Here is a 13,036-nt window from a genome sequence, read left to right on the forward strand (position 1 = left end):
TTCTTCTTCTTCTCACCCCCCTCCTCTTCTCTCTCTTCCCTCTACCAGAAAGGCATGCACTTTTGATGCTTCTCTCTCTATTCTCTCTCTATTCGCTTATTTCAGAAAAGCCCCTTCATAAAAGAAAGAAAGAAAGAAAACGAAAGAAGTAGACAGACAGACAGACAGCTAGAGAGTTCTATTGTTTTCTTCTCCTCTCTTTAGCCTCTTCTTCTCCGGTTCTTTCAACACGAGAGATCCTTTTGCATGCTTTTCTTCTTCTTCTTCATCTCTTCAACTTTCCTTTCTCTTCTTTCTTTTCCTTTCTCTCCTTCGAGCAAGAAAAGCAAGTGGAATGACCTAGGTAGAGAAGTTCTTTCTCTTGTCATGATATGAACGTCTCCAGGAGTAGGATGAAGCGTCAAAGGCCGTCCAAATCATCGAGAAGAGAAGGAAGCGTTTCATCCTCTGCAACTGTCCCAGGAGGCACTGTATACCCATGACGAATCTGACAGTTCGTCAGCTAGCGAGCAAACAAAGAAAGAGAGAGAAAGAAAGAGAAGAAAGAAAGAGAGAAAGAGAGATACAAGGATCCTTCATTCATATGTTATGAGCAAGTAAAAGTCAACTCATATGGGACCTCCCTCACTGCATACATTTGGATTCCCAGACATACGCATGTAGATACCGACGTATATATACATATATGTACACTTACCGACTTAGGTATCTTTGTATGTGGACTATGTGTGTATTGAATGACTGGTATGGAGAAGGGCGGGAGGTCCCCTCTCAAAGCACGTAAGGCACACACACCGCACCAAATGCAGGCTGAAGCGACACCCATAGAAACACACATACGCACATATACATACATATACATATCTATCTATATATACATATCTATCTATATATACATATCTATCTATCTATATGTCTTAACGTATAGTGTATTCTTGATCTGTATTGATATATGAGTGTAGGATTCGGCGATACCAACACCCTGTGATGAGAAGTCCCTCTTTCTCTTCTAATTCTTTCTTTTGCTTTTCTTCTTTCCTTAGCAGTCTAGTAGCTGCGATCATTACTATGCCTACACACATACATAGCCATTCACCCTCATACATACCAGTCCCATCTCCATACGCGTGAACTCTACGTGTATAGGCACCCCCCTCCCCCCCCTCCGTCTGTCTTAGGCTTGTCACACTAATACACACGACTGTGAGGGACGTGAGATAGAAGAAGAAGAAGAGCTTGAGGGAAGTGGTCTATTCATCTCTCCCTCCCTCTCTCTCTCTTCCTAGCTGGAAGAGAGAAAGAGAGATGCCGCGGGCACCGCAACTCGATTGTATGAAGAGGAAGAAGAAGAACAAGAAGGAGAGGAAGAGGAAGAAGAAGACGAGGAATAGGAGAGACGTTTTCTACGCGAACTTCGTCTTCAGTTTCCCTCCCCGCTACATCCTTCCATTAGATATCCATCACACAGTGTGAGAAAGGCACATGCCGCCTCTCTACATTTCCTTCATCAGGCCTCCATCCTTGTGTCTCTTCTTTTTCCTTTTTTGTTCAAGACTCTTTCGAGCGATCACTAGGTCGAAAAGAAGAAGAGAAACACCTACACAAACCCTACTTCTTCTTCTTCATTCTCTTCCTTTTGCCCCTCTCTCTCTCCTTCTCTCCATCCTTTCTTCCTTGCTTATCTATCCCAACTACTCTCATAGAAGTAAAGACTTCATACCTTTTACGGCCTTTCTAGGAGTAATTACTACACCTCTTGTAGTGATCGATCGAGGAACCCCCCCGGGTGAGAGTTGAAGAAGAGAGAGCCTTACCTTGCAGCCTTTACTAATTACAGATCTCTTTCCTATGATACATCTTTGTATGGTACAGTCTTCTTGAATCGACGCATAGTACATGAGAATCGATGCTGTCACCTTCGTTTTCGAGCCTATTCGCACTTCAGAGCCAACCACACTATGCTTCACCATGGCTGTCTCCTCAAAGACAACGCCTTCGCCTATCACGCTATCTCGTGTCTGCAGACACCCCGAGACACATGAGACAAAACAAGACAGCCGACCACCTGTAGCTCAGGGCTAGTCACAGACATTCCCCGCAAAATGAGACAGAAAGAGACAGATTAAGAAACAAACAAGACACGGAGAAGCAACACCAACATTACATAGAGAAGAGACGACGCTTGTATTGATAGATAGAGAGACAGACAGATAGACAGATAGACTATGTGTCTCTGGTCTATCTATCTAAGTACGTGACGGAAAGAAATTTCTTCCGTATATAGACGCACACAGGCACCAAGGAATGATGATCAACCATACGAATGAGCCCATCCCCTTCTCCTGTCTTTGTCCTCTAGACATCTAGACAGCTAGCTATGAGAAGACATCCAACTTTCACAGCAGACATGGATCAGCTCCCACCCTAGACTCCTCGTTCAACTTCCTATGTCTACAGCGTACATACCACCGAAAGAAGAAGAAAAACGCATGAAGGATCTAGGTAGCATTTGCTACACAGGAAAGAGCAGCAAAAGATGCAAAAGAAGAAGAGTGATGGCTCTCATTTTGCTTATATGGAGACGCGAAGATCCGCCTTAAGCTGCCTAGCTACCTGGCGCACCGACGTCCTTCCTCTTCTTCTCTACCTCTTCGATTCGTCCTCTCCCTCATCCCTTTCACATGCCTTTCTCTATCTCTCTAGTTAGGTAGATGAAAAACTAAATTTCTATCCTTCTATGTTTGTGTCTCTCGTTTCTTACACTACCTGTTTCAAATCGTTTAAGATAATGATCGTGATGCCTAGACGTTAAAAGAGAGAAGGAGAAAGAAGAGAACGAGAGAAAGAGAGATTAAGAAGAGAAGGAAAAGATGGAGAAGTACGGATAAAGTAAGAATAGATAGATTAAAGATAGATAGATAGATAGAAGGTAGATTGAAGATAGAGAGATTAGAGATAGATTGGAGATAGATAGATTGGAGATGGCTGCTTCTTACATTGGGAGGTCTTTTAGCATTTTGTATGGGGAACATCCACTCAGGCATTGTCTGCCGAAGCTCGTCTATTCGATGGACGCAAAACTATCCACACACACACAAGAAAAAGCAAAGAAAGAGTGAGAAAGAAAGAAAGAGTGAGAAAGAAAGAAAGAGTGAGAAAGAAAGAAAGGTAGATAACACAAGAAAGCGCCACCTTCATCTCTGTATCTATATAAATATGTATACATATACATATGTCTATTCTTCACGGGTGATGCGAGTCATCTATGGCTGGTATAAGGGGTGAAAGACAAAGTCCAGCAAATAAATACGCCCCAGATCGACATACACACACAAGAAAATACAAAGCAGAAAAATAAAGACATATACACACATGTATATTCATATATATATATATATATAGCTTGCTGTACGCTAATACATACCTCTTTATCTACACAGAGCTGTTCATGTATTCTAGACAAGGCTACCTCGTCTGTCTAGATATCGACCAAAAGAAAGCTCTACGCCCAGACTCGCCAAGACTACACCCGTCTATCTATCTTTAATCTATCTATCTATACAGATCTCCGTATCTTCTGCAAGTATTTTCTAGATCTGAATCGACAGCACTCAGTGAATATCTTCTCCCCTGGGCTTCTTTTTCTGTCTCTTCTCTAAGGCCGGCGTGTGCGAAGTGCTGTCGGTAGTGTGGCTACGCACCTTCATATTCATTTCGTAGTAGTCGTGGAGATTGTTCACTCGGCAGCACACCCCTGCTGACTCTGGATGCTTAGCAAACACAACTCGATTCCCTTTACGCTGAAGAAGAAGACAAGACACAAAAAGACACGAAAGCTAGCTAGCTAGCTAGATAAACTTCCATATCCGAAATCTTGTTCAAGAGAGTCGCTCCGTCCAAACACACCACTAAGTCCGGTGTTTCTCTCAACACTCATACGTGTATATATAGAGAGAGAGACAGAGAGAGAGAGAGGGCGATATACAGTGATAGACACCACCGATCCCGAGACGCACGTCCTCTTGCATGACCTTATCTCTACACATAGATCTAGACATGCCAATGACAACTGAAGAACATATAAATATATACTTATGTGTCTATACTCAACCTTCTTTCTTTTTCTCTCTCTCTTTCTTGCTCTCCGAGTGGAGATAAACTTTCTAAGATGCGATAGAGCATGTAGTCTGATAGTGATTGACATCTCTAGGGGGCGTGGGAAGCTCCATAGCTCCATACCTCCTCCACATACAAGGCTTTCACTAGCCCAGTGGACATGCCGCGCTCCAATCTTCTTGTTGGATGAGAGGGGATAGGATGGCTACATGATGTGTCTAGAGAGAGTAGACACAGATCAAGCCAATTATACACCGTGGGGCGCTCGACAGACCCTCTCTTACTTAGGACGAGAAACAACCTGATAGATACCAACGCGACATCTCCAAGAAAGAAAAAGGACATACCGGCTTGGGAGGTCGATTTGCAAGAGTATAGACAATATGTCTCCCGTCTCCCCCTTCCCCGCCTTTTCCAGTATGATTCTTATAGCTAGTCGCCGTACTATCAGTTAGCCTCTTCGAGCCATCGACACCACTGTGGCCAGCAGGCGGGGAGCTAGGGGGTTCATCGAGAGCTTCAAGAAGCTCGTCAAAGACATCACAATCGAGCCGACTTCCCGACCACTCTGAAAAAGGAGAAAAAGTTTACGTAAAGAGAAAGAATGAGAAAGTGTGAAAGATTTCAAACAAGAAAGGGAGAAGGAAATCCACTCGCATATGGAACAGAAAGAGAGAGGTACGTACAAACAAGAATGCACCTATGTATACATGTAGAGTCGCTCGTATCATGCGGCATAATAGATACACCTCGCACCCCCGTCGAAAAGAGGCATGGTACATACATTAAGGCTTAGTTGGTAGATAGACTAAAGATAGATACGTTGAAAATAGAAGATAGGGGTAGATGACAGAGAGGGATTGAAGGTACGTAGATAGGTATCATATCTGTCTGTATAGATACAGTGTACCAAATTCGTATGTGATGTATAGAAAGGCTTCTTCTCGATGATAGAAAGGAAGATGAGCTAACTGAGAATAGCTAGATCTCTGCGGATGCCATCTAATAAAGAAGTAGGAATACTATACACAGAAATGAGGTACCAATATATATATAGAGAGAGAGAGAGAGATATAGTAGATTTCCACACAGGGAGAGAGAAGTTAGGGAGCTGTCTTAAGCCTCTCACGTTTTATGTAGGCTGGAGAGTTGTAGGCGATAGACATTATCAGAGAAGAAGAAGAAACACACACTACCCACTCAAAGAGAAAAATACATGAAGCTATAAACCTACACACATATATGTCTCCATGTATAATACACATACACATATATATCTCCATATACGCACATACACATATTTATATACATATATGTACATATTTATATACCTATCTACATATATAAAGATTTGAGCTACGAGCTAGAGAACAGTGCGTACCCTGTCCACATAAGCAGACAGGCACTGATGTATCGATCTGTCTAGCCATGTATATCTATATCTATGCATCTATCCTTACCTATCTACATTGGTAATGTGAGAAGTGTAGAGAGAGAGAGAAGAATAGAAAGAGAAAGAGAGACAACTGCTTACCTTCAGCGTACGGCGAGAGTTGCATAGTGGTAAGGAAAGGAACGAAGTCATACTACACAATTGAAAGAAAGAAAGAAAGAAGAAAAAGAAGAAGCTTCGATGTCTTGATAAGAAAAGGCAGCGGGGCGCGAAGCTGTGCTTGTCTAGAGAGAAATCTACCTATTTGCATAAGGGACTGTACGTACACCTCCATACATACATATTCATACATACAGGTACATAGTCATGAAGCCGTACATACATGTTCACACATACATACATACGTTTACATATTGAGACAGATTCGTATGTCTTTGTAGACACATACACATCCGGATAGCTTGACTAAAGATAGATAGACTAAAGATAGATAAAATCGTAGGCATGGATGACTGCTGCATACCAAGAGACAGAGAGAGAAAGCAGAAAGGATAGAGGAGGAGAGGAGCAGAAGAAGAAGAAGGACTTACACGGATTGATGTGAGGGAATTGCGGAGTTTGGAATTTTGAAGAATGCGTAGTGTGGCATGCTTGAAGAGGTAGATATGTGGATCATACAGATTTGATTGGACGACTAGAGATGGATGATAAAAAAGGCTCAACTTTGGGATACAAAGCTTAGCCCCTCCATGCACTATACCTGCACATACACAGACATATTCAAGTCACAAGCATACATAGTCATACATGCATATTCACACATATATACATATCTATACATATTCGCACATATACGCAGATCTAAGCATACGCACACATACACGCACGTACGTCCATACATACATACGTAGACCTACCTGTTCGTACATATAGATACATCGAATATGTGCATACATACATACATACATATTCATACATACATATTCATACATACTTTTAAGTATGTGTTCATGTCTCTTTACATCTCCATACATTACACCCTCGGGGCGCATGTGTCTCAAGCCTTCGCCAACTCTACGCATTGCATATATACATATATATACACACATGTATACATATATCTATACATGTAGACATGCGTGCGCAGTAGGTTGTCTAAGGGTCACGATGAGACAAACACACACACCGTAGCTAGACATACATATGCTCACGTCATACCCACCTTTAGTTATCTTTACATACATCTACATATATATGTATACATACATATATATATATATATAGACATCTCTCTATAGATATACATCTTTATATGAATATACAAACATGTATACATCCAGCTCTTGCTCCTCCCAGACAAGAGCACATCTCTCTCCCTATATATACATATATATATATATATATATGTTTATATAGATAGGTTTGTACATCTCTGTATATGGTTGGTGTGTGTATGACTGACTATGGCCATCCTGAATAGCTAAGAGTTGAGAATTTTTCTCGTCATAAGCCACGGAGACAGGATTTCCTTTAGTCGCGTCAAAGAGAACACGTTTGTCGAGACCGCCTCCTTGCTTCGGTTTCTTTCCACCCCCCCCCTTTTTATTCTTCTCCTCGAAAGCATCTGAAGGTCCCACGCTTAAGTAATCTCTCTGGAGAAGATAGACCGAACATGCCGCATTCTCAATCCTATGGATATCTATACACAGAAAATCCCAAGACACACACGCATTCGGATGAAAATAAAGGAGCAAATGAATCTCCTGGATGCACGTAGAGGGGGCGACAGACTTACGAAGAGATGGAGAAAGAAAAGGTATACGGAAGATGTATCTATATCTATATCGACACATATGTAGAGATATGCATATTGTAGACTCATAGGCACCCTTATATACACACTGGCATTCGAGCACAGATATTGAGGTGTTACGAATGGATAGGCCTCTGTTAAGAGGTGGAGATACACCAGAAATCGTGCGGACGTACACAAATCGGAAGCGTATGTATGTATGTATAGATAGATACCTCTCCTTAATCCATCTATCCATCTATCTACCTGCGTATATATTTGTCTATCAATCTATTTGTTTCCACTTTCTTTATCCTCTTTGGTCTATGATCCATCCATCTCTCTTCTGCCCCCCCTGTCTCTCTCTAGCTTTTTTAAACAAGGAGAAGGGAGAGATCGGAGAGGGGAAAGCCAAAGCCGAAGTCGCTATACTATACATACATATCAACTGACACGCCTCACGTGCATGCACATATCTAATATACATCTACATATGTATAGATCCACCTACGTCACTCTCATCTACATATCAATTTGTCTGCCCCTACATACATACACATACATGCACCATGCTTCGAGTAGTTCAATTCTTCTTCTTCTTTATCTTCTGTCTCCTTCCTTTTCTTCTTTTTCTCTTTTTGTTTCTTACTAGCAAGAGCGAAGAAATCTACATTCCCGATAACGTCACATGGCATAACGAAGAAATCCGTCGTAATGAGAGGTAGTATCTCTAGAAGAGCTTCCGCTGTCCCGCAGATATCTCTATCTCCATCGTCCTCTTCCTCTTCTTCATGACGATCTTCTACGTCAATCTTCTCGTCTTCTTTCTCCACGCCATGCTTGGATGGAGGAGCTCTCCCTGTCTTCCCCTCTGCAAGACCAGCACCCCCTTCTCCTTCTTTCTCGAAATCTTCGCGTTTGTGTAGAGGAGGAGAAGAAGAAGAGGAAGAAGAGCGAGTTGTGCAAGTAGGTCTTTTTCTGTCTTTTCTTAGGCCAACTACTTCTAGGCGCTGAAAGGCACTATTGAACTCGGAGCGTAAGAAAGACGACAACTCCGCTTGCATGCACTGCTCTGTCACTATTATCACATCTACAAAGGAAAAAAGAAAGAAAGAGTAAGAAAGATAGAAAGAGTGGGAAAGAAAGAAAGTGAGGAAGGAGGATCAGAAAAGAACCGAAGGAAGAGAGAGGGAGGGAGAGGAAGAAGAGAGAAGAAGAGAAGGAAGGTGAAGAAAAAAGATACAAGGGAGAAAGAGCACACGAGATAAAAAAGATGGAAAGAAAGGAAGTCGATATACAGTTAGGAAGACGCCGTCATCAGAAAGGACAGAGAGAAACAGCTCTCGGATATCTATCTATCTATATACGTATATATCTATACATATATGTATATATATATATATATGTTTACACGCAGGGAAGTGCAGCGAGGAAGAAAGAGTGAGAAGGAAAGAAAGAAAGAGTGAGAAAGAAAGAGTGAGAAGGAAAGGAAGAAAGAAAGAAAGAAAGAAAGGAAGAAAAAAGAGAGAGGTGTTTTTTGAATGGGGGGAGTGGATGTAGACAGGATAGATTGATGGATGGAGTGACGTGACCTAATAGAAACAGTTAGAAGAAGAAGTGTGCGGTAGAACGGTAAGCGAGAAGGAAAGAAAGAAAGAAAGAGAAAGAAATTGATACGAAGAGAAGAAAAGAGATAATGAATATCTAGAAAGAAAGACCGAGAGGGTGGAGTCGGAGAAGAGTATCAAAAGTAACAGAGTGTGTATGTGTATCTACATAGAAAGAAAGAGTGAGAAAGAAAGAAAGAACGAAGGCATGTGAAGACACCAAGAGAGAGAGAGAGATGAGAGAAAGAAGAAAGGAGAGGGAGATTCCTTTTTAAGAGAAGATGTGTCTTTGAGAAGGAGTTGGATGTGCGATCTGATCTGACCTCCGAATCTTGCTTCTTGTAGGTTTTTGAGGAGATACCATAGCATAGGGCGATTCCCCACAGGTAGGAGGGCCTTGCAATACACACTCCCCTTGCCTCTCCCCCCCTGTCCCATCACACTCGATAGACGAGAACTCACACCTCCTGCCAATACGACCACCTACAGAACACGTGACAAAGAAAGAAAGAAAGAGAAAGAAAGAAAGAGTGAGAAAGAAAGAGTGAGAAAGAAAGAGAAAGAGATAAGCACGAAGGAAAGATAGGAGAGAGGAAAGAAAGAAAGAACGAAAGAAAGAAAAGAAAGAAAGAAAAGAAAAAACTGGGTCCGCATCTGCTGCCCCTATGATGTCTCTACTTATAGATAGATAGATTAAAGATAGATAGATAGATGAAAGAAAAGAAAGATGAAAGAAAGCAAGAAAGAAAGATAGATAGATAGATAAGCACACCCGGACAAGAGAGAAGTAGATCAAGAGGAGATTCTGACGAAAAGAGAGGTCGCGAAAAGATTGCTTTAGCTAGGTCCTAAGCGTATTTATAGATCTACATGTACGTGCAGATGCCTCCTGCCTCGTACTGTTTCTTATCGGCATCCATAGATCCACAGTGTCTATACACCGTAGGCGAGAAGTCCTTTTGAGGAACATAGACGTTATCAAGGATGTCGGTCTGCGTAGTGAAGAAAAAGAGAGAAGAAAAGATAGTTTCTCTTCATTCATCTATCTAACTTTGGTAGAAAGAAGAAGCGAAAAGCGCGAAGGCCATGTGATGAACTTCTTTTTCCGTTTTATAAATGAGGCATTTCTCACCTGGAATTCTAGAAAAGGGCTTGCATCGCGACCAGATCGAGCTGTCCCTCCTGCGCCTGTCGAGACTGCTTTAGAAAGACCAAGAGAAGAAGAAGAATAGGCGGGGTGAACACTCCCTGCACTCCCACCTCCGCTCGCTCCTGGCTGGGGGGGAGGGCCTGATGCTGACGCTGTCATTGTGAAGAAGATAAAGAGTGAGAAAGAAAAAGATGAGAAAGAGATGAGAAAGAAAGAAGGAAAGAGAGAAAGTAGAGGAGGAAAAGAGAGAGGGAAAGAGAAAGTTGAGGAAGATGGGGAAAGGCAGAAATGGAGATGGAAAGGAAGAGAAAGGCACCAAGGGCCGGAGCTCCTTTTCACAAAAACAAGCGAGAAGAACAAGAAAAGGCGAAAGGAGATGGCTTGATCTGTGCGGTGTATCTACACCTCTAAGGGTGGTAAAAAACGAGGATGAAGATAAAGAATCCCCTGCCCTTTCTCTCTTAAAACAAAAGATTTTCTCTTAGCAACTTGAAGTATCTTAGTCTGGCGAGAGGTAAAAGAAAGAAAAGCTGAACTTCTTCAAACAGAGCAAAAGAAGAAGAGAAGAGTCGAGAAAGTAAAGAATGGACTAAAGAAAGAAGAAGGGAGATGAACTCCTATACAAACTTGTATGGACAGGTCTTTGCCTAGAAAGACGCGAAGCTTGATAGTCTTCTCTCATAAGAAGGAGATAGATAGACAGAGATAAAATAAGAGATCTCTTCTTTTTCTTAGCTCTCTTCAACAAGACATATGAAACAGAGACATCGAATAGAACGGCAAAGGACTTGCTATAGTTGAGAAAGGAAGAAAGGAGGGAAGAAGAAAAAGAAGAAGAAGAAGGGCTCCGCTATTTCGAAAGAAAGAAAGAAGACTTGGAAATCGAGTACTGGATTTCTATTCTCAAGAAACCATGAAGGAGATGAACGTCTTTTCCCCTCAAGTGCTAAAAAGAAGAATCTTTCTTTCTCTCTTTCTTTCTTCTTTTTCTTCTCGGTTCTCTTTATAGACATGGGCTGGCATTTCTTTCTCTATCCTTTCTTTCGTTAGGGCCGGACCATCAATCGCAATTTTTCATGACGTATCTTCTTCTCTCGGGGATAGGAAGCTACTATTGATCTTAGGGGCTCCTTGCCTGTAGACGCTGAAGTTGTTTGGAGAGAAGAGAAGAGAATCGAATGAAAGAGAAGAGGAAGAGACGAACTCTCCCGTGTCAAGGAAGGGAAGAACACACTTGGAATCCAGAGGTGCCGGAGAATGCTCTGGATAGAAATGCTTCAAGGTGTGAGATAAAAAGAAGAAGTAGAAGAAGACGGTGAGGAAGAGACAAGAGAAAAGAAGAGAGAGAGAACAAAAACAGGAATGAAAAGAAGAAAATATACTGCTATAAACCGATGAAAGGTTTCAAGAACCTCAACAAGCTGATTCGATGCTCTTCTCTGTTGTTCTTTTCTTTTTCTCCCTTCGACGGTTTCGGTTGCTTGACGTATGTATCTACACGATACACCCGAGAGGTGTATATACACTCGGAAGCTGTACATACACTCGGAAGCTGTACATACATACACAAAGAGAGTCGGCACAGGGTGACGACTGAAAGAAAAGAACGGAGAGGAATTGATGGAAAAGAATGCCTTTTCCAGCAGAACAAAAGAGAAGAAATACTCTTATGAAGACAGTTAGCTCCAAGCAAAAAGAAGAGCGGCCGAAGGGTTTTTCCAAATGCTTCTCATTTCCTCGTTTTCTTTCCTCACACGGTAGGGAGAAGAGAGAGAGAGAAAACGAAAACAACCCAACACTTCGATGCATGCACGCCGAGGTTCATGCGCGGCGCACATGTCTTGAGGAAGCTTTCGCTCTCTTCAGAAGACCGGGAGATACCCACCGATTCTCTCCAATGAAAGCAAGAAAAAAACACAAAACTTTCTTTCTTTTTCTCATCTCTCTTTCTGCTAATTTTTAACATGCTGTTCTTCATATCTCCTACTTGTTCATCTAAAGTCTCTTCCACATGTTGTCTCGATGTAGGTATAAAGAGATCGATGCCGTGTAGCCGGTGTATGTACAGCTGGAAAACAACGCGCAGAGCACATCATCATCATGTGCGAAAGTAGACTCCTTTTATAATCAAGGGAAAGGGACGAGAAGGAGAAGATTTCTCTGGACCGAAAAGGCATAATGAAGACTTCTGACGGTGATGCGGTAAGATTCCCTCCCGGAAGCTTAGAAGAGGAGACGGTAGATAAACATGGTGTAAATAGTGACAGTTGTATGAGGGATCTGCCGGTCCCTCCGTGGAAGATGATGGAGAGGAGATAGAGGGGGACGCCAAGAGAGAAACTATTTCTCTCAGGGGGATTGAGCTGAACTTCTCTTTTTGGAGACTTCCTTTCTTCAAGTGTATGTACACTCGAGTTGTGAAAGGGAGGATCAGTGCTCTTCTTGTTTACGAATCTCCTTGACAAGCCGCAAGCCAATCACTGGGCTATCAAAGTGTATCTCTGTATCTATCTCTATACAGCTAAGTAAGCGTTGTAATAGTAATAGTGACCGCAGTCTTACGAACGGAGATTTACACTATGTCAGGAGGTGCATGCAAACGGATGTGTACGAGGAACAGCATCACACGAGGGAATAGCATCTATCTCTTCATCTGCATGTGTGTATACCCCCTTGTACGTACTGATTTAGGAGGCATTGATCGCATATATAAAACGGTGTCCTTTAGGAGATCAAAGAAACTATCTGCAGTCTTCTCTGTATGTGTCCTGACTACTACCCATCTATCCGTCTATCCAGGAGGCATCGTGAGATTGCTATTCTTTCGCTTTCCTTCCTAATAGAGTGCAGGTGCATACACACACCGGCGCAATATCCTATATTACTTGATCAAACACATCGATATACAAAGATAGATAGATAGATTAAAGATAGATAGATAGACTAAAGATAGATAGATAAAGATAGATGAAGATAGA

At 42.0% G+C, this 13,036-nt stretch overlaps 1 protein-coding gene across 1 annotated transcript; it reads right to left on the reverse strand.

Moving 5' to 3' along the window:
* Nucleotides 1-76: 76 nt before the first annotated feature.
* On the reverse strand, nucleotides 77-11,782 carry CSUI_001221 (eukaryotic initiation factor-2b gamma). Its single transcript, XM_068061427.1, has 11 exons — nucleotides 10,041-11,782; nucleotides 9,232-9,391; nucleotides 7,951-8,391; nucleotides 6,972-7,208; nucleotides 6,100-6,269; nucleotides 5,651-5,702; nucleotides 4,464-4,684; nucleotides 3,702-3,800; nucleotides 2,997-3,080; nucleotides 1,815-2,018; nucleotides 77-502 (listed from the first exon to the last, which is right to left on the reverse strand). Exons 1-11 carry the CDS (start codon nucleotides 10,215-10,217, stop codon nucleotides 401-403), a joined length of 1,947 nt encoding a protein of 648 aa, XP_067926598.1. The 5' UTR covers nucleotides 10,218-11,782; the 3' UTR covers nucleotides 77-400.
* Between the last annotated feature and the right edge of the window lie 1,254 nt (nucleotides 11,783-13,036).

The sequence above is a fragment of the Cystoisospora suis genome (assembly GCF_002600585.1).
Source record: "Cystoisospora suis strain Wien I chromosome Unknown contig_481, whole genome shotgun sequence".
Lineage (NCBI taxonomy): Eukaryota > Apicomplexa > Conoidasida > Eucoccidiorida > Sarcocystidae > Cystoisospora > Cystoisospora suis.

Excerpts from the sequence above, each read along its gene's own strand:
- CSUI_001221 (XM_068061427.1), bottom strand. The coding sequence starts at position 10,217 with ATGACAGCGTCAGCATCAGGCCCTCCCCCCCAGCCAGGAGCGAGCGGA. Across the intron at positions 7,209-7,950 it reads AGATTTCTTCGCTCTTGCTA|ATATCCATAGGATTGAGAAT; the intron begins GTAAGAAACAAA and ends TTCTGTGTATAG. Across the intron at positions 4,685-5,650 it reads ACTCTCGCCGTACGCTGAAG|AGTGGTCGGGAAGTCGGCTC; the intron begins GTAAGCAGTTGT and ends CTCCTTTTTCAG.